Source organism: Jatropha curcas, chromosome 4 (assembly GCF_041381405.1).
Source record: "Jatropha curcas cultivar XTBG-Jc1 chromosome 4, XTBG_Jcur_1.0, whole genome shotgun sequence".
Classification (NCBI taxonomy): Eukaryota; Viridiplantae; Streptophyta; class Magnoliopsida; order Malpighiales; family Euphorbiaceae; genus Jatropha; species Jatropha curcas.
Genome location: NC_143154.1, coordinates 31,459,769 through 31,484,779, shown reverse-complemented (window position 1 = coordinate 31,484,779; position 25,011 = coordinate 31,459,769). Strand labels below are relative to the sequence as shown.

Here is a 25,011-nt window from a genome sequence, read left to right as displayed (position 1 = left end):
GGAAGTTCGCAATGGGGGCATTTCTCTGGCCTTCAGAAATGGAGTGAAACAATATGTATATATATATATATATATATATATCATCTTTAATTAGATATATTTATTACTTAAATAGTCTCTAGCAGTCTTTGTTCTAAATATTAGTTTCTCTCATAATTAGCAACATATATATGAGACAAGAACTCGTTGCCTCGCTTCCAAGAAATTAACAGAACAGATAGAATTGATTATAGATGTGTGTAGTGAGTGTAAGAGCTGCAAATGCCGACTCTTAATTCTGTCATTTAATAATACAAGCTTCTGTTATTGGTTGGTAAAGCTATAGCCTTTTTTGCTTTTGAAACATGTCGGTCGATGCTTATAATGTTTTTTTCCAGATTGGAAATGGCAGTTTCAGCACTGTATTGTCTTTGTTTAAAAAAATTTTGTCTCAGAGAAGATTCAATTCCAGTCCTCCCAATTGGAAAGAAAGAAACTTTGAACAATAGAATGTTGGTTGGCACTTGCTGCCTGTGCCTTTCTTGGTTGTAAAAAGAACACTTTGATTGAATGAATCAGAATCTTTGTTGGCCTTTGCTGGCTCTTTAGATTATGATTCTCTCTAAAGGCACCCTAATCATATAACTAATTAACTACAAGATCATAATTAAAAATAATCGTTCTAAAATTGGAATATATAATTGAAATTATAGTTAAAAATAAAATTTAATTTTTTAAGTGTATAACCATAATAAAACCCATTACAAAATTTTATTATATTTTTTCTTCAGAAAATTTCATTAATATGAAAAAAAAAAAAGAAAGAAATATATATATATATATATATATATATATAAAGGTTTAAAAAGAAAGTGAAAAAGAGGGACGTGGACGAATAAGAACCGTTGCATATGGCGCCAAGTAAGGGTAAAAGACAGCGGCAACAGACTGTACTGTATGTCTGGAGCCACTGGCGGGAAGGGAATCAAAAACCACCGGACGCTCACATGGCGTCTCTGCACCGAAACTCTCGGCTGGACCCCACACTTCTCGGCTTTACCGGTTTAACCGGTTTTCTTTTCTCTCCGACCTTTTTTGACCTTCCCTAATAAAATCCTGTATATAAGTCCATCTATGACAATTGCAATCTAGCCTGATTTTCACATTCAAATCCAATCTTTTCTGAATCTCGGTTCCTCTCTCCGCCGCTCTACGGCTCTTAGAGACGTCGCTAAGAGAGAGAAGGAAAATGGCGGTTTCTAGGGTTTCTTTTGGAGTGTTAGCTTTTGCTGTTGCTCTCGTTTTCGCCATTGCCTTGCCTTCTGTCCAGGCCCAGTCTTTTGCTCCCGCTCCTTCTCCCACCAGCGACGGTAAAAATAAAAACTCACTTGTCTCTTCCCTTTACATAAATCTTAGATCTGAGAAGAAATCAGTTTGAAGTTATCATTAAAATTAATTGACTTCCATCAGAATAGCTTGTGTTGCTTGCTACATTTTTGTTCTGGAAAGTTTGAATCTTGAAACAACGCGAATTAGATTTTGAGACGCTTTTGGTGCTTTGATTGGGCATTGATAAAGGTAAAATTTGTTTCTTTGCATTTGCAGGGACATCAATAGACCAAGGAATTGCCTATGTGTTGATGCTGGTGGCCTTGGTGCTCACTTACCTCATTCATGCCGCTGATTTTTGCAGCTTTTAATAGTTGCATTGCATCTACTTAGGGTTTTCCTGTGAGAGGACGGATGGAAAGGAGGATGTGAATGTAAAGTCTGTGTTGAAGGGTTTTTTTTATGAATTTTTTATATGTAATAATTTCAGATTTTTTTAGTTATTGAATTTGTTATCTTAATCTTATTGGTCTTTTAGTGCTGTTGTTACTGTTATTTTCTAAATTCTTTCTTGCTTTTACATTTAGAAAAAAGAGCTTGGTGCCATTCAATCATGGAATTCATATCATATCATTTTATATTAAAAGCATTATACAGTATAGCATAGCAATGCCTGAGAAAGTATTTGCAATGCAACAATGTATTTAAGTATACCAGAACAATGGAGGGAAAAAAATATCTACTTTGAGTCGTGTGATTTGATTTATTATTGCTTTGTCCAAACACAGAACAAGTGGGCTTGGAATATGTAGTGGAGTTGAATTGGCTTTGAGTCTTTTCAGGAACAGTTCTATCTTATAATTCTCGAGCAGGGTTTTTGCTATTTTCCACCTTTTCAGGTGGGAAATTTGATGAATCCCTGGGCCTGCTATAGTTAATAAACAAAACTGTCATTGGACAAACACCATACCAGCACCATAGGAACCATATAGAGTACTAAATTCCATACATGGATAAGTTACAATAAGCACTCTAGAGAGAGAGAACTGCATGATGAATCTCTTATGACAATAAGCATAACAAGTACAGTACGGCATTAAAGTTGTATCATGCCAAAAAATTACAAGTCAGCCTTTGTAATTTGAAAATGAATTTCCATTCAAAACCAAATTAGGGTAACTTCTTTGACAACTTCAATCACTTTTTTAACTGTCTACAAACTAAGGTGACTATCACATATGAGGATTAGCTTCAGGGAAAACCAAAAAAGGAAAATCCCACTGGTACAAAATTTTTATCAAGCTTTCTTGGCAACTGGCTTTGCTTCCTGTTTTTCCTGATCATCTAATGAGAACTTCTTCACTTTCTGTGGAAAAATTGGCACAGAAGAAAAAATTAAGCCAGTTTTAAAATATGCAATAAGCGGAAGCATGAGAGTTTAACACAGACATGTAAGAGAATACAGGCATATTCAACCATATTAAGAGAAAAAGAGCAATGGCTCCTAAGAGTCAGACAAAAGACATGTCAATTATGAGTAGCATGCTTTCTTAGCAGTGAATAAGATTCTCTGGTTAAGTTATTTAAAAAAATTATGATCAGTGAAAGGCTTGATTTTCAGATAATCCTGAAAACTTCTTCAACATCTGAATCTAACCCTTGTAGCAAGAATCTAATATTGTCAATCACCAAGTTATGCATTACTTTTATATCATGATATCCAATATTAATCAGATCCTTTGGGGTCAACTTTAATAATTTATTACATATGGAAGCTATATGGCATATTTTGTCAACAATCAGATTAGAAACAAAGAGGAACTGTCAATCAAATCAGAATGTGTACCATGCTTCAAGGCCCGATAGCAATTTAGATACAATAATGAATAATAATCTACCAAGGCCAATCCAAGATGAATGCATTGTTCTCCAATATGGGAAGAAAACAAAAATAAATAAAATCCTCAATAATGCTCACATTTTCAGTACTCTGTTACCAATAGGCTTATGGGTATTTGGAAATATGTAATCACAAGGGAAAAGGACCCCAATCATAGAAAATATTCATAAAACCAATCAGATGGAAGAAAAAATTGCAAGGAAGTAGTCACATTCCACATAGCCATATTTCGCATAAACAAGAGCTATTGCATCAGACAGTACAAGTCCCACATAAACTTGAGGTTTAAGAAGAAAAGAATAAGTAGAAGAGGATCACTGGAGTGATTAGAACAGAAACAAAAAGCAGCAAATAAAATTCGTGTCTTATTTCTGGCTCAAACTTTATTCCAAAAATCACATTTGCCACGTAGCCACTCAAATCATCTAAAGCAAGTAAAGAACCCAAAAATTACAAAGCTTTTCTCAAGATTTCCCTGGTTTTTTCCTCCCACACGGCCACATCTGTTTGGGAAATTCAAAACCTGGCCTAGTTTGGTTTCAAATATCTCCTGACTAGTGCTCCAGAAAATTTTATCCCATCAATCACCTTATACAAATCCAGTTATCAACTCTATAACCTAACATTCAAAGTTATTATTCAACTCAATTGAGCAACTTTAGTTTCCTACAGGAATAACTACCAAAAAAACTCCTAATCAGCTAATCCTATGTAATCTTTTATTCTCCTGATACCTGTTTTCTTTTCTCATTTCCATTTTCAACAGGGCCCTGAATTGAAAAATTGTGTAAAGTAGTAGGATTCCTGATCTGGTTAATTCTTCCCCTATCAGATCGTCCACATTAGTGTACAAAGATGGCAATATATTAGAAATGCCAAACACTCCGTCTAGAGATACATATCAATTCTTGAAGGAATCCAGCAAGACTTAATCCAAGAATTTTAGTCCATCAATATTGCAGCCATCCAACAAACCCATTCAGCCAAATATATTATCCCTTAATTAACATTGGTCAACACTCACTTCCACTCTAAAAAGAAATTGGGGTATCTCCTAAATCAGTAAAAGTTGCAAATTTGTTTCTCATGTCAGAATAAAATCAGATTTATTCTGCACCACAGCCATATACATAATTGCAGTTTGCAAATTTTGCAAATATATCCATCAATTCTAAATAAAAATCAAAACAATGCAAAAGAAATGAAAGTGACAATTACCTTGTTAAGCACGCACTCTCTCAGAGTTTGCAAGAGATGGACGCATTTCCCTTGATCATAAGGCGATTCAACTACGCAATTGAGCAGATTCAACGCTTCTTCAGCACACACGGGCTTTGCACGTGCTTCCTCCATTGTTGCAACTTCTATTTGCTTCAGAGTTGGGGGTTTTAGGTCTTTATCAGGTAAAAGTAAAACTCTTTTTCTCCAAATATTTAATTTCGGTCAGGTCGTCTAACTCTCTGCTTGCGGCTCCCGCCTTCGAGAACCGCGGCTTCAATGGAGCAAAACGCTGCCCGTGGTTTTTGTGGCGAGAAATGTTACAACGACCAATAAGTATACACCTAGAAAACACACTTCTCTCCATTGGCTGCCATTTGTCGTTCAATCTAAGAGGCCCATTGGATCATTATTTTTATTGGGCTTGGAAGCTATTATTAAAAGAAAAGGATTCCAATATAAAGAAGAATAAATCCAACAAGAGGCCCATCTGTCCAAACCTTTCATGGACCCAGTTTTAACTGATCCGAAAGAAATAAGTTAAACCTTTTCTATTTTCAAATTGCTATTTGGTACGGTTGTGTATTAAAATTTAAAATAAAAAAAAAAGATATTGTGAGGAAAATATATTTATAGTTTTATTTTAGGACATGGGTACTTGTAAATTGGAATTTCAAGTCCCACGAGTGGTGCGTGCTGAATGTGTGGGCTTATATTACATTTACATGCATAATGCATTAAAAACACAGTACAATTCATGAGATATCTATGCCTACACCTATTATATTAAATAAAATATAAGTTTTTATTTGTATTTTAGATGATTGAAAATACAATTTATGGATTAATAATTAATTAATAATGTCTCAAACAGTTTTTCTAGTCGGTAGTAGGTGAAATTAGACATCCATGGGCCTACTTGCCCACTTTTCTACGTACAGTAGGATATAGATGGGCTCCATTTCATGTAATGACCCAAAGGCTGCCCATTGCCACTATTCTACATATAACTTTTCTCAAAGGTATTCCCATACATCTTTCACGTGATCACCTCACCCCCTCACCATTTAAAAAAAAAAAAAAAAAAGAAAAATATTGTTTAATTATCTTTTCCATTTATTTCCAAAAAAAGAAAAATTATCTTTTCCATCATCTCTCGCCATAATTGAATATATAAGCATATCTTATATTTCATGTATTTTGCTAGATCTCTTACTATTTGTATCATGCATGTATAAGATTTGTATTGCTTGGGTGTATCATAATTATATATAGTTCATGAATGTCACACCAATTCATTTATTTATAGGCATACATATATGACACGTGTAATGTGTAATTTGTTGTGTTGGATCTTCTTCTCTAAAAAAATCTACCTTTAGATTTTAAGAGTCATCTTCACCAAAAATTTTTAGATAGACTCACTCTATTATATTAGCTATAAACTCATCTAATAAAAGAAAGCCACATCGATAGTAACTTATTTTTAATTCGTTCCACATCGGCAACTCTTAAACTAGAAAAAAACAAGCTGCTGATGTAGCTTTCTTCCATCGGATGAGTTTATAATTAATATCGTGGACTGAGTTTATCTAAAAATTTCCATATTCGTATATTTATTTAGGAATGGAAAAATTAGTCATTGAGTTGGATATTTGTTGGAATAAAACTCTATTTAAAGATAAAATGGATAGTTGATCTTAAAAATAAAATCCAATCTTTCCTATAATCCATCACTTTTTAAATTAACTTTGTATTCTCCCTTTAAAAGAAAATTAAATTTATAATTAATCCACTAAAAAATTAATAGAGAAACCTAGTAATGGTGCTCACAAGTAATTTGCATTTAAAGAAAATAAATATTATAGGTTGTTCTTAAATTCACTTATCATATGACAAACAAATGGAGCATGTGTTGGATTTTAGAATTGTGTTGTAACTTACCTTTTTTTTCTTGGGTCAGTGAGCATTAGTATTATATATTTTCTTATGCTTTGTAATGTTAATAAATTATATATTATTTTTCAAAAATATAAAATATGAGAATAGTTTTTAATTAAGTTACATGTTTAATAAAATTAGATTTCCATTCTCTTTTGCACTGAGAAATGATTATTGAATTTCATATATTAATTAACAAAATGAGAAATAAAACACACTCGCAGCCAAAATGGAGGGTCCAAATCAGCGCAGACACCAGGCAATATACCGTATCATATATCCAAAGGGACCACAAACAGTGCAAGGTGAGCTGGATCATAATGGGACCACAAGATGGGACCAAGGGAGAGAAAGAGTGGGGTCCCCAGGAGCAGCAGTCTAGTTGCACACAAGAATAGATGATGCAAAAACCGTTAACCTGACATGACGTGTACGGCCATGATTGAATGAAATGAAACTAGAGAATAACAAGGAAGATACTGAAGGGATTATTTTTGGTTTTGAATGAATCTGGAAATTTTGTACTTTTGTGCCCAAACAAAGCTTTTCTTTTTTGATTATTATTATTATTTTTTTTTGGTTTTGGCCTCTTATGTCTTCAAAGACCATTTTCTGGTGTAAGGGGACAAAACTGTAAATAAAGTTATGCATAAGCAAAGTTCAATGTTAAAGAGATACATAAATAGATTATTTTGAAAACAAATTAAAATAGGGGATAAAGTGTTTTTATGTTTGGGACAAATGTTTGACGTGGCATTTGTTTGATCATCAATCATGGGTACAACTTGATTTTGGGATGGTGACATGGATTTTTAATTATTTTGTCTCAAGCGCAGTCCATTGATGTATTTTAAACTATGTTAAGTACACTCCACCAAAGTCTTTAAACGACAGAGGATTTGGAATAGATTGAATAAGACCTTGTTGGATGAATTTATGTATTTTAATAGTTATTGGCGGTTTAACTAGAGTAATCAAGCATAGAAAGAAATAATGTTTTATAGTCCAATCTCTTAATACGCAACCGAGTAGGAGCACAAATGAGTCCAGCCGAACTTGAATCTACCAAACTCGAAATTTGGCTTGATAAAATTTAATTTGACTTAAAATTCGAGTTCAATTCAAAAAATTTTAAATTCGAGCCAGGTTTGAGACTCGAATAAGTTTAAAATAAGTATTATATATGTATATATATAAGTTTAATAAAGTTTGACGGGCTTTGAAGCTGAAAATCATTAGGTTTAAACTTAGCTGGTTTGCTAACGAGCCAGCTGGAATCAAACTTTTCTCAAACTAAGTTCGAATAACTCAGAAGCTGGATCAACTCATTTATATACTACCGAGCACTATAAATAATAAAAATAGTATTTTGACGCAACCACTAATTAAAGGCTCGAAAATTATCTCAAATTAAAATTTCAATTAAACGAAGTTAAACTGTTGAGAAAAAATTAGGATATAAATTTCCATTATTCCATGTGCATTAAAGCGTTCAACAAACGAAATGAATATTTTGAACTAAAAAATATACTGCATAGTAAAAATTTTCTGGCTAAAAACTGTTATCAGCTGCTACCACACACATCATTGATTACTTGTTGGTTTAAATGTCAAAGTTGTGGTTGCTTGGATATATGACAATCATGCATAGCATATGACTTTGGGGGACCCAAAATTTTCAAAATCCTCAAAAAACATGACTCAATTACTGTCCTTATGCATCAAGTGGGGCTATAAAGACACAAAAATCCCAGTTACAGAAGTAGCCTGTTGCCCTTTCAATCTACTCAATTATTCATAAAGCGCCTGTAACCCTAGCACTACTTATTTCCCATGATCTACCAGAAAATGACCTTTCCATTCACTCTTTATTATTTTTGTCTCTGAATTTTGAAATCACACCAAGATTTGGAGATGACAGGAATCATAAATATTGTTACCAAACAAAATTTTGTTTTCACATTGTAAATTTTTACTCAATTTGTCTGATTCGAAAATCAGATAGATTTCCGATATTATTAGATTTAGTTTGTACATGTGCTTTTACGCTAAAGCCATAAATGGGATCCCGATAATAATTTTATAAGTAAAGTTTATTTGGAAATATAGTATATTCCTAATGATCCGAAAGTTGTTAGTACTTTTTTTCATAAAGTAAATAATTTTTTAATCTCCCTACATTGCAAGATACAAAATATACCATCAATTGAATTATTAATCCAATGACATTATGTTCTAATCATTGTTCGATAAAAGTTTTTTTCTCATGAATTCTCTAATTTTCAAAATATTATATATAGTTTTTGTTTTTTTTTAATGGGAAAAAAAAAAGACAATATGGGGCAACGGGCATGTTTTGTTGGGCAAGGAAAGGGTTAGAGGTGCACATCATGTAAGGTCAGGTAGAAGACAGTGAGTATTCTTCTAGTGAGTATTGTTTTTAGGATATTGCCAAATTTTTCTGGGTCTAGTATATTAGTTAATGCAATTTGTTGGCTTTTTTTCATGTGAGGTATATTTGGTGCAGGCTAAGGAAAGGTTTTGCCGTTTGGCAGAATGCAAACGGTGCAGTTTTATTGGCAAATCTGGCGGCTTCTCTGCTCTTCCAGCTTAGAAAGGGGACCATCTGATTTTATTGATCACGGCCATTGGAAAACTGTCTTTTGCATTCTTGGAAATTGGGTCCGTCTGATCTTAAGACCTTATTAATAGATCAATTAAATACTTACTACTAGTTCTGTTCCTTTATGGATTAATTGGCCGGTCCAATAGGAGTGATTATAAGCCCAGATAATTGGATGTATCATCTTATTAATACAGTGGAGTGGTCCGTTTACTGTTGAGCCCAATGACTACTTGCAGGGGAGACTCAGCCGTGGAAGGTGCACAAATGGCGTTTCCAATTAACCATTATATACATAAATGACTAAGGCTAGGGCTAGGACCGTATTCTGTAATAACTTTTTAAATAGTTTTTAACTCTAAATGTTATTAAAAGGTATTTTTTTATAATTTTTATTGTGTTTGATAATATAATATTTGAACTAACTTTTAAAATTTAAGATAATATTTTATAAAAAATTTAATTCATGTAATATTTAACTTTTAGCTTTTTATGAAAAACTACTTAAAACATATCCAGTCCATCGAGAGCGTTTTATCTCTTAATGAGCAGACCAGGGAAGGTTTGTTTAATTTTCACCAACAGACACAGGTAGGATGAGGGACCAAAAAAGAGTCTCATCACCCTGGGGAGCGCCTGAATCCTCAAAGGCTTTTCTTGCTCCTGCCCCAATCAATCATGATCCTTCATATGTTCCAAAGGAAAATGTCGTCTCAGACATAATTATTGCCATCTTTTGCCATTTCCACTTATAAACTTGTCCTATTTCAATGCAATCCATCATGTCCCCCTTTGAAACCAAATTTACCATTTGTATAATTGCAAACAATGCCATTCACAGAGGCAACCAGTACAGTAATTCCAAGTTTTTTACTATACAGGCAGGGTGGTGTGCGTGTGGGGTAACGAAACGTGGAAAGACAAGCATCAACACAGACTTATTATCCTTTGAAGGTGCAAAAGGCAAATATCTGAGTCACTAGCTAGACCACCATTGATACTCTCTACAGTAACAATGCCATTTCTTCTTTTAAAACCTCCATCACTGAATTCCGTGCCATTCACATCCCATATACCTTCAATACCTGCCACGTCCGTCTGTATCACACATCTCGTCAATGATTTCCTTTCCTTTTATTTCTTTATTTTTGGGCAGTGATTGGACCGGATGCTCGAATCCAAAAATTATCCGCATTTAAGCGTCTTTAATCACTTTAGCCGTCCGATAAACACCCATTTCATTATTTGATAATATCCATTAGAGATTGAATCGAACCTAAAAATTACCATCTAAATTTTACGTGTCTTATCATTTTAGCCATCCAATAAACATTTATTTCGTGACTTGATATACTCATTAGAGATTAGATTCATTAATTGATATATGATTAGAGATCATATATATTTTTAAATTTTAAATTTAAGTGTCTCTTATCACTTTAGCATCCAATAAATACTATTTCTTGATTTGATATATCCATTTCATTATTCAATACACCCATTAAAATTGAATTGAACCTAAAACAAAATTGAAGCCTGCCTTGTCACTTTTAACCATTCAATAAACACCCATTTCATTAGTTGATGATACATATCTGTTTTAGTGCAAAATATCAAGGTAGACTGAAAACTTGTCTGAAAAGGTTGTTGGTACTAGTTAATACAAAATCTCGTGAGTTGATGTGTGGCAATTCATTAGCCTTCCGATACAAAGTACAAGTAGCTGCTTCTGGTAGAACACATATACTATCATTTAAATGGTAATAGGTAAAGACACAAAGGCCCTAACTTTATTACAGTATCAGCACACTTGTTGGGATTTTATTGTTTATATTTAGCTTCTTAGTCAAGCTTCTCCTTTCTTTTTTACCGCCCCTGTTCCCTGCATGTGTACTCTGTCTATACCACTCGGTCGCTACTCCAGTACTGATATATTTTTAAATTATTTTAATTTATCTTTTTGCTCTGATTGCCCGTCACGTGCCTTCAACACATCAAACATAAATTTATAAAATAAACTGCACCGCAACACGTAACCAAAAACTTGGCTGCCACCGTTACCGTGACGGCCTTTCATTTCTTTTTCTCTTACAATACTCATCTTCACACGTAAATTAAAATAAAAAACAAAAATAAAAGCAAAACTGATAATACGACACATCTGACGGCAAAACGGCAAAGTTACAGTGCCGATATTTGACATAGTATTGTTTCAAAAGGCTATGAGAGGATCCGACCCGAACAAGTCACCAATGTCTTGAAAATCGTCATCCACATTCCAATTTGTGAACCCGAAATCCAAATCTCTGATGCAATCAGTAAACATTTCTCCGAAATCATCTTTCAAAAAACCGTCTTCCATACTCGTTTCTTGAAATATGTCGGATATGGAATTCTGGAAGTCAAAAATGTCATTGGAAAACAAAGTGTCAATAGAAGAATACTCTGAGAAATTCGATAAGTTCTCGGATACGCAGGATTCTTCTTTGATTTCTCGGGCTCCGTTTCCGAATTCTTGGACTTCTTTGCTCGAAAGAACACTTTGAGATTCGGCTTCTTCGTTCGAGGAAGTTGAGGAAGGAAATCTAAGAACCGAAGTTGGTGAGCAGACTCTGTTGTTATTGTGAGATTCCTCACCGGAGTTGTAACCGGAGCTAACCGCCGGCTTAGTAGTAGGAGTAGGTGGGGAACATTTGGCTGGAGGAGTCGTAAAGTTGGTGAGCGCGTCGGGTCCACGCAATTGAATAGCCGCGTTGTCATACACCCTTGCGGCTTCTTCTGCAGTGTCGTAGGTGCCCAACCACAGCCGTACACGTCTAAGAGGATCCCTGATCTCGGCCGCCCATTTTCCCCAAGGCCTCTGTCTCACACCTCTAAACTTTTTCCCCGCTCCTGCTGTTGTACCCCTCACCATCAGCACCCTCGCCGGACCACCACCGGTTTTTGCTGAAGAAGACTTTCTCCGGCTACTTCTCGATGACCTGCTTCTCCAAATACCGTCGCTTTCTCCTGAACATGACTCTATCGTAATCTCGTTAACAAATTTCTTCACTCTCTGTTTTCTGTAGAAGTCACCTTCTTCGTCGCTGGAAGAGTCGGTAGCGTCTGCGTCAGTTACTGATATCCGCACAACTCTGGGTGGTTTGGCCTCTGGCGCCGGATTTGACAATGGCCTTAAAACTTTTGTGTGATTTCGATGTTCGCTGAACTTGACTGGATTCATGGACATAAGACTATTTTGATCCATTTCGAGAAGCGGGCTTGGGTTTTTGTCTGTTGCTTTTCTGCTTACTATTTTTGGGTTCTTTCAGATTCGCATTGAAAGTGAAGTGAGGGAGGAGGAGAGCGTGAAATAGAGAGAATGAAAAAAAGAAAAGAGAGTAGATTCCTTTGAGACTGGACACGAGGGAGAATAAAGAAAGAGAGACAGAGGATATAAAGAAAGTTGAGAGAAAGAACACAACGTTAAAGAGAAGCCTTGAAACGGAGATGATTGAATACTCTTTTTTTCCTTTTCTCTTTCAAAAGTATCATTAAAGGACGAGAAATTTCAAGGAAAGTTACACTAAAAAAAGAGAGAAGAGGGAAATGTTATAGTAAGATTGAAATAAACGAACTCGGGGTGAAGAAACATTAAAGAACAAGAGTACGGCAAGGAGACAGAGAGTGAATGAGAGAGAGTGAACAAAAACTGGTAGTAAGTAGTAACTCAAAGAAAAAGTAAGAAATTTTCATGGAAAGTTGCACAGGTAAAGAAAAGAAAAGAAAGGCTGTGACCCAAAATAGCTTTACCGGAAAAAAGAAGGGGAATAATCGAATAAATGTCTCGAATAACCACCACTAGCGCTGTTGGAGAAACTGCTTTTAATTTATCAGCCACTAGCAACGAGTAGTTCAGAGGAGCTAGAAGTCTGTTTAGTATTATTTTCTTGATAAGATTTAGAAGAAGAGCTGAGATGGAAGAAATTGATAATGAGAGGATTCAGTAGATAGAGAGACTCTGGACTCTAGACAGATAAGAGGAACCCAACAGTTGGGATGCTATTTTATAGGATCCCAAGTAGCCGTAATGAGTAAACCCGGTTTGATATCTCATTAATATTTTAATCACTAAAATTTTCAAAATTTTTGTTTATTTGTTTTTATTTTTGGTAATTACGACCCGTCGTTTTGAAGAGACCCCGAAGGAGGGGATGAGATTCCATGCACGGAGTAGTAGAGTCTTAGAAGATAATTTGACGAGACGCCGCATAAAAGGGCACGTGTGATTCTTACACGTGGCACAACTGGGCCCGGAAAAAGATATTGATCCAATAGGAGAAGTGGACCGTAGATGGCTCGTGCCACTCGGCAAAGGATTTTGCTTCTTGGAATTAGGGATTCAGGTCACGTGAGACCGGACACTTTGGTTCAGTCTTCCCTTTGACTAAGAATGATTAACTTTCTTATTTTGCTTAATTAAACTGCTTCGATGCCCATTGAAAGTCCTCTTAATTACTCCTTAATTGCAACTTTTTGAGGGTGTTCTAGTCATTCCCCGAGGAGAATATCTAAAATCTAAAAGGGCCGTTACACTGTGAGAGTAAAATAAAATTAATAGTATATTAAAAAAATTAATGACCTATAAATAAAAAATAATAAGGTTAAAGAAATATTTTTACTCATTTATTTTTTACTATTTACGTTTATCTTTAGTAAATTTACAGCTGCGATTAACGTGGCACGAGCCAGAACGCAACCTAGGATTTGGCGCCATATATACCAGTATAGTAGTACATTTTGACAAGAATAGAAAAATTCCAGTGTATTCCTATCTCGGTTAAAGGAGTTGAGCTCGAAACGTGGCATGAAATGATTGGTAAAAGGAGGATGGTCACGGTTAACCGTGAGAGTTAACTTTAATGCTACTACAAGAACTGTGGTTATTGTAATGGAACGTTCTATCGTTAAATCATTTTAGCAATTCTATGCATTGGTTTGGTAGACGACAGGTTTGATAATCATTATTCAATCAAAACGTTCCGACACCAGTCGGTGAATATGTTTAAAGCAAAGCAAGTAGTAGTACAGAGAAGTTGATGGTGAATAACACAATACAACGCGTTACAAGATTACGTGTAAATTTTATTATTCAATTGTAAATTTTGAGTAATTTAATTTTATAGAATTCATTTGAAAATTTTTTTTTTTATAGAATTTAATTTAATTATATTCACATTCATAAAATTGAATAATTTTAAAAAGTTATCGCCACAAGCGATCAGTCGATACCGCATCATCTACTGCTTCTCTAGAAAATGTGCATAAATTTTAATTTTTCTTTTTTTTTTTTTACCAAACATAAAAATTTAAATTTATGAATGAATTTTTATAAAATTTTATAAAATTCATTTATCCAAATTGAGGGATGATGTGAAAAAGACGGTGATGATCAATAACATGAAAAGTAAGTTTTATTCCGATTGCAAAAGAAATAAACAAAACAAAGTAAAATGTTTGTAAAAAAAGAAGGCGAGAGAGGGTAATATGGTAAAATAAGAAGGCAAAATCTGCGCCTATATAAAATGGGCCAGGCCTCATTTATTTGGGCCAGAACATATCTCGATCAACGCGTCAAACAAAGAAGCCGCCCCTGTTTGTTTCTTTCTCTCAGTTGCTCTGTCCAATTAGTTTAATTAATTAAGTAATAATTGTTTTTGGGTGTAGTTTTAATGTTGTTATTAACACTAAAAAAATTATTAATTAATTAATTAATAAATAATAGGGTAGCTACAGACTGCAGATACCCATACTACCATCTTCCACTAAGTGACAACAAATGAAGCAAACTCATATGGGCAACTTGCTGCTTCTTATTTATTTTATTTTTCAGTCCTGCCCTAATTAGAAAATAGTTATAATGAAATTTTTATTTATTTAGAATATATTTGTAATAAATGAAGGGCTTTCCTCGTAAACAGTCAACCACTGATAATAAAATATTGAAAGTATGAAAATAATCTAATTAGCTAGCTAATTTGGAAATTATGAAGATTAAAGGGTTTATTATTTATGAAATTGGCCTCATCGAAATGAAGGAAAATAGAGAATAAAAGGTTGGGTTTTGCAAAATTGTCATTTTCATAAATACACATATGGTATAGATACTATTTGTTCTAATTAGTAACTTGTATTTTTTCTGTTCTTGGTGTCAATAAATGATTGGTTGGTAAGCTCTCACTATCACAGCCAAGATATTTTTCCATAGTTGCATTTGACTAGTTAAAGAAACAATGAATATCAGACAATTATCCAATCATTTTGCCGGTTTGTTCTATAACCAGTTTTGGATTATTTAGTGATGGATAGTGTTTACTCATTTATTTGTGTAGTATTTATATATAGCTTTTTTTTTTTTTTTTTTTTTTTTTTAAGATATGTGCAAATTGAACTTTGGAGTGTAAAAGTGGATAATTGTCAATTTAATTAAATTATTATTATTATTATTATATATTTAATCATTAAATGAAATAAATATATCCAATATATTTACATGAGGGATATATAGCTTCTTGTGGCATAAGTGGCAATTCGATCGGCTTGAGGAAGCAAAACTAAAAAATTAAATTTGTCTTCATTATCATATATTACAACGTGTCCCTCCGTTACCAAATATTTGTTATATTTATAGATTTAACAAATAATAATTTTTTTTTTTTTTTATCCTTTGCATTGATTAATAATAATTGAATGTTTTCGCTCAAATAATAAATTAAAAATAATATAGTCAATACACTCAATATGAAAATTTTTTATTAATCCAAATAATTTTCAATTTCATTGAGGTGATAAGCAATTTTAATTTCTGTAAGAACGAAAACACATATTTGATATTCGAAACATACTTACCACAAAAAACAAAAACATCAAAAAAAGTTCAAAAGATTTTTATCCTTCCAGTTAAAAAAGGCACATATTACTTGAGGGTCCAAAGAAAATAGGCAAATGGGTCAGCAAAGACAAATTCTAAAGCTGTAAAATTTGTTGGAGTTTGTAAAATTACAGAGACATAAGAAACCATAAATAAAACAACAAGCAAAGAAGAACATGGGAATAGACAAAATTGTATATATGAATATGAGAGGTCTCGATCCAAGTTGTTTACGTACATTAACAAATACTACCTTGACCTTTGTTTTCTTCCTTAGCTTCTCAAAATACGATATTAATAAGCCTTTTCAAGTCAAATTATTTTAGCATCATCTCCTAGAAAAGAGTAGAAGAAGGAAAATAGTAACAGGCTTCTTCGAGCCACACAATTCAGAAAAATCATATCATTATATATTTATTGTTTTCATGCCAACATGTTCTAAAGTTCAAGTCAAAAACCACTTAATTTGACCTACATTAACTCTGTGTTTTGTTTTCTAATTATTACTTAATCATAATTAATGTTTTCTACATCAATAAACAACTATTCGAGAGGTCAGAGAATAGCTAATGAAACATTAAAATTTTACAAGTAGTCCATGGGATGTCATCGTATTAATATTTTTTTTATATTATATGAAAGATATGCAAAATGAAAAAAGTCTCGAATTTGAGTCATATACATCACAAATAATATCACCAATCTAGTAAATTTTATTTAAAGAGAACAATTATTCCTTATTATGTAGTACAGAATCTTTCGATACTTATCAGTGGAATTGCAATTTTATTGTTGTGAACAAGATTTCTATATTTTATATATTAGAAAAAATGCTTACTTTTAGTTTTATGCTGGCTGCCTACCATTTCTTACCTCAAGAAATACTTGTATTTCAAGTTTAATTTTGCTACAAATACAAATTATTTAAATTTGGTTTAGTCTAGTTCAATATTGATGTAATTTGACTTTGTTTGGAATATTTGTGCGACTTATTTACCGGTCTATTGTATCTTTTTATTTAAGAGGTTTTGACCAGATTTTTTTTTTTATCTAATATTTTCATATTATATTTGGATGTAAGAGGGAGTGTGTCTAGGGTTAATGCTTGAATATATTAAATTTTTTCTGAACAATAATATATAAATAAAATAAATTTAATTTTGCTAATAAAAAAAATAAAAAAATAGCGTATTTTATATTACTTTTTTTGTCCCAAAATATAAGTCATTTTTGGGTCATTATTTTGTCCCAAAATATAAGTCCTTTTAGTATCTTAAAGAGTTATAAATGATGTTTCCAATATTACCCTTGTTTAAATTAGTTACAATAAATATTTTTACAAATAACTATTGGTTTTGAGATAAAGGATAATTTGGTCAAATTACTCTTGAGTTTATTACTATTTCTATTCCATAATACTTGTCATATTTAGAATTTCACGTTTCTTAAGAAAATAATTAAATTTGTCTAAGTTATAATAAATTATTGAGTAAAATAACTATATTATCCTTAATTTAATATTAATTCTCTAAAAAAACCATTAAATTGAAGTAATAATTACTGATTATACGCAAAGGCTAAATATGAAAAAAATATTTATTACTTTTTAAAATCACAAATGTGATAAGTATTTTAAAACACATTATTTTTTTAAATGTGATAAATATTATGAAACGAAGATAATATAATTTAAGTGAATTAATTATTTTATTAGTCCTGTGCAAAAATCTTAAAACATTTATATGTTAGGAGGGAGAGTAAAGTAATAACGGAAAACATTTTAGTATTTAAATACAAGGAGAACCGTACAGATACTGTCTCGGAAATCGAAGACAGTGGGATGACCGGCTAGGAGGTGGCGGGACCCACTAACATCTCATAGTCGGTAAGAGTCCCATAACCTCCGCCGTACACGAGTATCGAGTGGACAACTGACACGTGTCTATCCCATGTGACTGTGACGTGGCTCCCGCATACGGAGGTCTGTGTCCTTGTTTAATGCGTGCCAAGGGGATTTCGGATTTTTAATTCTCACCAACTCCGTAAGTTAGTCCGTTGTATATTCAATTGAAGATTCCAAAAAATAAATGAAATGAAGTTCTTCTTCTGAAATATATATATATATATATATATATATATATATATATATATATATATATATATATATATATATATAATATTGAAAATAAAAAGGAGCCGTTTGGCCATAAACCTAAAGTTCTTCTTCTTCGTATTTCTTTTATTTTATTTTCTTTTTTAGCAAAATAATTAATGGTGGAATGTAGTTGAAAAGTGGGTTATAAACCCTCAAATTTAGGGTTTTAGGTAGGCAACAAAAATAAAATTGATGATCAAATCATGTTGGAATATATGTTACATTTCTCTAGTGGGATTAGGTTGCTTTCGAGTTTTAATGCTTCAAATGTATTATTCTTTATGTTTTTATCAAATTTAATTAACTAATTGTATTATAATTATTTATTAAGCGTAATATTAATATTATGTCTTCCCATCAATGCAAATTATAGAAATAGATAATATCCTAAATTTCAATTAACGGGTTAATTTAAAATCGAAGTTACTCCTTTGAGCATATTTGGTACTCTTATAGAAATTTAGAATAAATTGATGACCATGTAACATATCACCTTAATTAGAAGGCCATAATTAGCAAATGTTAATTGAGATGTCTAATTAAAAGGGTAAATCAAGGAAAAATAAAAGTGAAGAATGATTAGAGAATCATTGAGTTTGAGATAGATTTTTTAATTAATTATGTAATTATCTAATATTAGACATATCCACCTCAGCAACTACTTTGCAAACATGTGGCGACTCGACAATGGCCACATCATCCATTATTTGAGATATTATGAGTGGAGGTCAGCTTGTGGGTGTCACTCTTTGTCTTCAGTAGAGACAAATTCTTAATGGTGATTAGGTTAAAAAAACTTATGAGAGACCTAAGATTAATTAGGATTTAGGAAGACTTAATTAGGTACTTTCCAACTCGTGTGCACGACCCTTTTGCCGGGGGTTCTTAAGTTTTAATTTATTATATTATTTTATTATTATAGTGCATTAGGGTTTACACGTGCAATATTCAAATGAAAGAAAATCAGATTACAAATTTAATAAATGTACTTTCATAATTGAAAATAATTGAAAATTAAAATGTTAATAATAATATCTGATTAAATAGTCCAAATGCAATGTTGCTAGACATGAGAAGCATGGGTCACAGTGCCCTATATAAAGAATATGAATTCAACTGTGAGACAACTAAGCTTCACTTGTTTTTGTTTTTCCCCTCCCTTTCCTTTTCTTTTATACATGTCAGGCCTAATGGACCGAAATAACATTATGGACTACACATTAAGGTAGCCTTCCCCTTTGAATAACACTAAAGTAATGATATCTTTTGCAGTGGAGATGACTCAAACTTGAAATCTCTCGCTCTCTACATCTTCTATGAGATATAGGAAGATCAATCACACCATATCTGATTGATTTTTTTTTTATGAGGAAGAAAAAAAATTTTAAAATTCAGTATAAATATTATGCAAATGGGTCTTCTTCTTTTTTTTTTTTTTGTTTTTTCTAAAAAAGAAAATTACTCCTTAATTTCTGGATAGATGCTAGTATTTATTTTTTCAATTTCTCATACAGATGCTTATTATCATTTAACATATATTTTAAATGAATCATAATAAGTATTTTAAGTGGTAACATACACTTGAATTTAATTGATAATCCGAAATTTAATTTGTAAAAAAAATACTTATAAAAGAAAAAATTACAAATCCTAAAAGAGATTAATCTTACGTCTAAAAGGGTGCAGAAATGTTAGTCGAAAACCGAAAAAGAAACTTAGTCTCACATCTAAATGAAACAAGCTATGATTTTTATTCAAAAGGATTTGTTGTTATTAGTGTATAATAGATTTGGTCGGTAAGTTCTTGCATGTGGGTTTAAACTGTTGTGAGTTGATTTGTATCAGTAGATTTGCCATGTGAAATGTGAAATGTTAAATGTTAGAGATGAACATTATTATATAACCAACTGATAAGAAAAGTACTGACTCCCGATTTGAGTTGAAAATGGTTTAAGAATTTAAAATTTGATTTATAGAAACATAAAGTGAGTTGTTGTTTGAATAATAAAAGTAGGTTTTGACCCTCTAATTGGTTTTTTAAAAATGGGTAATGAATTTAAATTTAAAGGGGAAAGATGGGAACTTTTTCAGTGCCTCAAGATCTGGAAAGCCTATTGGAACTTTAAAACGTTGGCTAATGGCTAGGAATAACAAACAATTAATAAAAACTGAGAATAAGATAATATTGATATGTTATTTTTAATAAATCTATATAGGCCTATGATATATTAGATCTCTAGCCCATTCTACCCATGTTTTCATGAAAAATGTCTTTGAATTTCTGGAGAAAGTAACACATTACACTATTAAAAGCCAATGGCTTCATCATTTTTTTCAAAATATTAAAACCGTGACTCCGCATTTTCATGTATTATTCAATAGAAATGTATATTTGGGAAGGAGGATTTAAACATAGATTTATTGTTAAATCGTATTTGTACGTGCACTTATCATTAAACTAGGTTTTAGTGTGCAATAGAAATGTTTTATAAGTTGCTAGTTCGACATAATTAAGATGAGATGATAAAGAGTACGACTAATCAAAAGTGAAGTTCAAGGTCCAAACCTCATTGTTCTTAACCTGCTCCATTAATACTAAAATAGGAAAAAGAAAGAGTTCTCAAAAGAAAGCTATGTTGTCACTAGACATTATTAAAAGGCCAATGGGCCATATGGGCATTTCATTATTTTAGTCCTGATTTTGGGCTTTTCACCACTGATCATCCATCTAATGGCAAACCTAAGCTATTTAATGTTAATATCATCTTGTTCATTAACGTGAGTCCTGTAGTATTAAATATTCAAAAACACTGAAAAATGAAGGAGAATTATAAATACCTATTTACCCTACCATCTTTCATATAATTCACATATTTAATCATCAAAACAATATTGGTACTTATTTTGCACCTCACGTATCATAAGAATTACCAATTTATCAAATACATGTGCTATTACACAGGCTAATTCCAATTGCATCACTTTCCAACTGCAAAGTGTCCATACCCCATGAATGTACATGAAGTGGAGTTGGTAGATAAAAAACAAATGCTTTCAGTGGATTCAGCGGGCCAGGTCCAAGTAAAAAGAGCAAATTTTGCCTTCCAACTCGATTTTCATTGCCCATTCGGCTTTCCTAATTCTTGCCCTACAGAACCATTTTAGGAATGCTAGGACTTCATGAAGGCTTATCCATAACCTCTTCCAGAACATTTAACAAACCGAAGGAAATCAAATATCATCTCTGACCTTGTTGCACGTTTTGAAAATAATTCAGTTAAAGAATAAAGGCAGGTGAGGTGGAGAAACTAAGATAGTTTAAAACAGTTTACCCAAGTTCTACAGATAACTTCCATACAAACAATTAAAAGCAGCAAATTAGACCTCTCCCTTTTGGTCTGCTCATAAGAGGCAGAGATAAACACTTTCATCATTCATACATATATATATATATTTTAACTTAAAGACCAAAGCCACAGGGAAAGAAGCCCTCCCTATCACACATACAAAGCAGCATAGTTAACCCATAGCATACTTCTGGGTCCAGCTCCTTGCTGTTGCCTCGTATTTGCTCCTATCAGTCTTATACATGTGGGCAATTTCTGGCACCAACGGATCGTCAGGATTTGGGTCCGTCAATAGAGAACAAATTGAAAGCAACACCTGAAATAAATTGACAAGTTATTTCATGCGGGTAACAAATTAAAAGCATTCTAATATCCCAAGTCAAAGTACATATCCATTCAAACATGAAAATAATAAGTTGGATGTCACTTGAGCCCCTGCAACAACCCCAACAAAAAATAAGTTGGCTGTTGCATGAAATTAACAGTGAACACCGTCAAATTCCAATTTCAAATGAAACAATTGTGCTTCACATAGCTTCAGAAGACAAATTTCACCTACAAGTTGGGGCTTTTAAAGAAATTACATTCTATTACCAAGCTCTGTGTTAATTTTATTACACGATGAAATGCTATTTTCCATTGCTCACATATCCTTTATCCAATATTCTCACCCCCAATAATTAATGACTACTAATTTGCTACAATGGTCCATGAAATGTAAGGTGTGATGATGACATCATAAGGTATCACAGAATGAAGTCATCCAATTTCCATGTATGTGCAAGCACAGACTGTATGTCAAGAACAGAGAAGGTAATTCAATTAGATCTAAGCTATTAAATTATAATAACCTTGGAAATGGTAAGGGCAGGGCTCCACTGCTCCTTCAAAATATCAAGGCAAATGCTACCATTGCTGTTGATATTGGGGTGAAAGACCTTTGTCCTGAATGCAACCTGTGTAAAAACATAAAAAACAACGAAAAACAGATTATAACAACAAATATACAATAAGATGTGTAGAAACCATTATATAGAACTTTTTTAAAAATGCTGACTCAAATATCAGCAGTCGAATATTTTATGGCACAAAATGAATGCAGTTCAATTTAATGGTGGATGACAGCAAATGCACTGTTGAAATACAGTACAAGTAGATTGCTAGCTAATAAAACAGCAAGCTCGATCTCTCACTTCAACCATTCATGAGGTAAAAATAATGCAGGCTGCTGATTGATAACACTTTTGGTACACTGGCTCAATCTCTCACATTATATCAATTCAGACATGGTGGGAGGATTGCATGAATTTTATCTTCCACGCTCCCTGCTATCAAAACATACCTCTATGAAATGCTCATTTAGCAAACTCTTTTACCAATCTCAACTCCAACCACGCTTCTTTCTTTCTTTTTTATTTGATCACCCTTTTAACCAAAATTGAAACCACTCTTTCTTACAAGAGACAGAAACAAACGCAATGTTGTTATTAGATCCTAAACATGTCTTTCATGAGGCAAGCAGCCTTTTCATGAGGAATATAAAAAACATTGTTGTAGATCCTGCACATCCTAACCATGCATACCTAACTTACATACTACAGCCTCATTAACTATTCCCACCAACCAAAACCATAGGTCACAACTCTAAACCAAACCCAGCAATTCAAGCAAGTTATCTATCATGCTTATGCAGAGTACATGTGTTGATAACAGAATATATTATATATGTTAAGAACCTCACGGGGAAGTTGAGGATAGAAAACTTGAACTTCTTGAATGGGAGGAAAAATATAGGTGCAATATATATAGTACTAGCCTCTTGTTTGAACCAAATCAAGTCAGTTAAATACCTTCGGTGGTTTAAATGGATAGTCTGGAGGAAAATGAATCGTCACTAGAAACACTCCACCTGCATATGGACTATCAGGAGGACCCATAATTGTTGCTTGCCAATGGAACATGTCTTCCGCAACAGGGCCTGAATATGCAAGTCAACCAAAGAGAGAATATCAGATCATGAAAATTGTCAATTGAAGTAACATAGAAACACAAGTTCAGATAATATTCATGAAATATAAAAGGAGAAGAGAAAAGGATGCAGATGATGGTACAGTTTCATTCGCTATTGATAACCACACCTTTACATTTGAAAACCTACAAGGAAAAAGAATATCTAAATTTTAAACAAGGTTATGTATGCTATCGGTCTTTTAAAAAGTTATAGCTTCCTAGCATGTTAGGTTTCATCAGGTTCAATAATACAATATGTGTCTAGAGAAGACATAGAAAATTCCTCAGAAAAATGTATAACGAATATTATAGGAGGAGGTATTCTAAGATTGGAGGTGCAGCTACAGAAGAATAGAACAATTACATAGTTTGAGTTGTTAAGACTATCATGTAAAAGCTGATAAAGGCTTCATTCAGTAAAAGAGCTCCACAACAGGCAACGGCATATACTCTCCTCAATCTTTTTCATGAGGAGAGGAGAGTATAGTGAATTTCCATCAGGAAATAACAATACCTTAAACAGAAATCGAAGGGTGGTTAAATGTCTACAAATCATATGGTTCAAATATACACCACGTGCTTCATTAGATTTCAAATGCACCTCTCGACGATCGCCCTCGTTAAATTAAGTTTCTCTCCTCTAAGAGATATTCAGTGAACTATTAATTCAATACACGTCAAATAACTGTAGCTAAGCAAAATCAAACTCTCACAGCTAATGAACATGCAAGAAAAGTTTAAAATAAAATAAACTAAAATAAAATCTAAAACCTACAAGGCTACTTTGTATAATTTTTTTTTCCTGCTACTAGCAGGATTAAAACCCAAAGATCATTCAATCATACATTATCCAGACAAAAAACCAACAAAAAAAAAATCACAGACTCACAAATCCAGCTAATTCGAAAAATTAAATTAGTCTACCAGATCAACAAAGCCAAAAACAAAAAATAAAAACTAAAAACGTGCAGATCTCCATTTTAAATGCGAAATAACCTGCGCTGCAAGAGGTAGGAGGATCCTTCTGGAGATCCTTGAGCTCCTTCAAGATCCGCTTCGATGCCATCACCAAAAACAAAAGATAAAATCCCTACACAACGCCACAAACCCTAGATCCTCTCAGCATCCAAAATTAAAATCAAAATTAACAAAGTTAAATATATATATATATATATATATAGAAAGAGAGGATGGTAAGGGGAGGCCGAAGGAGAGGCGTACCTGAGAGAGATCCTCCTGATTATTAATAGAATCTGAGAAACGAGAAAATAGAGAGACCTTACAGATAAAGGGGAAATTGGTTTTTATATAGTAAGGGAGTGGGTGTTACACTACTCTTTGCTTACTATAATACCATTGGTTCTTCCACTTCTTCTATTGTTCTATGTGGGACCCCGTGCTCCTTCCCTCTTGTTCATTTCTTTTTAGATTTTTTTAATTATTATTACAGTAATTAATAGTAATTTTATTTTTTACAGACGTGCGTTCTCACCGGTTGACCTCAAGTTCCTTTCTCACCGTATTGTCTTCAAAGTTCAAACAATTAATGATATAATTCTACCAAAAAACATTAATGTTATTATTTTGAGAAAATATTGA

The 25,011-nt window shown here is 32.8% G+C and overlaps 3 protein-coding genes and 1 long non-coding RNA gene across 4 annotated transcripts; 2 read left to right on the top strand and 2 right to left on the bottom strand.

Moving 5' to 3' along the window:
* The first annotated feature begins 1,110 nt into the window (after positions 1-1,110).
* Positions 1,111-1,845, top strand: LOC105645710 (arabinogalactan protein 41). Its single transcript, XM_012231381.4, has 2 exons — positions 1,111-1,349; positions 1,585-1,845. Exons 1-2 carry the CDS (start codon positions 1,229-1,231, stop codon positions 1,677-1,679), a joined length of 216 nt encoding a protein of 71 aa, XP_012086771.1. The 5' UTR covers positions 1,111-1,228; the 3' UTR covers positions 1,680-1,845.
* Positions 1,846-8,149: 6,304 nt separating this feature from the next.
* Positions 8,150-9,403, top strand: LOC149497242 (uncharacterized). The gene is made up of 2 exons (XR_016320618.1): positions 8,150-8,794; positions 8,895-9,403. It is a non-coding gene; the product is annotated as an uncharacterized LOC149497242 (long non-coding RNA).
* Positions 9,404-11,023: 1,620 nt separating this feature from the next.
* Positions 11,024-13,022, bottom strand: LOC105645713 (ethylene-responsive transcription factor CRF2). Its single transcript, XM_012231384.4, has one exon. The coding sequence runs from the start codon at positions 12,235-12,237 to the stop codon at positions 11,203-11,205; it is 1,035 nt and encodes a 344-aa protein (XP_012086774.1). The 5' UTR covers positions 12,238-13,022; the 3' UTR covers positions 11,024-11,202.
* An 8,333-nt stretch (positions 13,023-21,355) lies between these two features.
* On the bottom strand, positions 21,356-24,771 carry LOC105645712 (ubiquitin-conjugating enzyme E2 28). The gene is made up of 5 exons (XM_012231383.4): positions 24,634-24,771; positions 24,409-24,502; positions 23,253-23,380; positions 22,254-22,358; positions 21,356-21,718 (listed from the first exon to the last, which is right to left on the bottom strand). The coding sequence occupies exons 2-5, from the start codon at positions 24,476-24,478 to the stop codon at positions 21,575-21,577; spliced, it is 447 nt and encodes a 148-aa protein (XP_012086773.1). The 5' UTR covers positions 24,479-24,502; positions 24,634-24,771; the 3' UTR covers positions 21,356-21,574.
* Between the last annotated feature and the right edge of the window lie 240 nt (positions 24,772-25,011).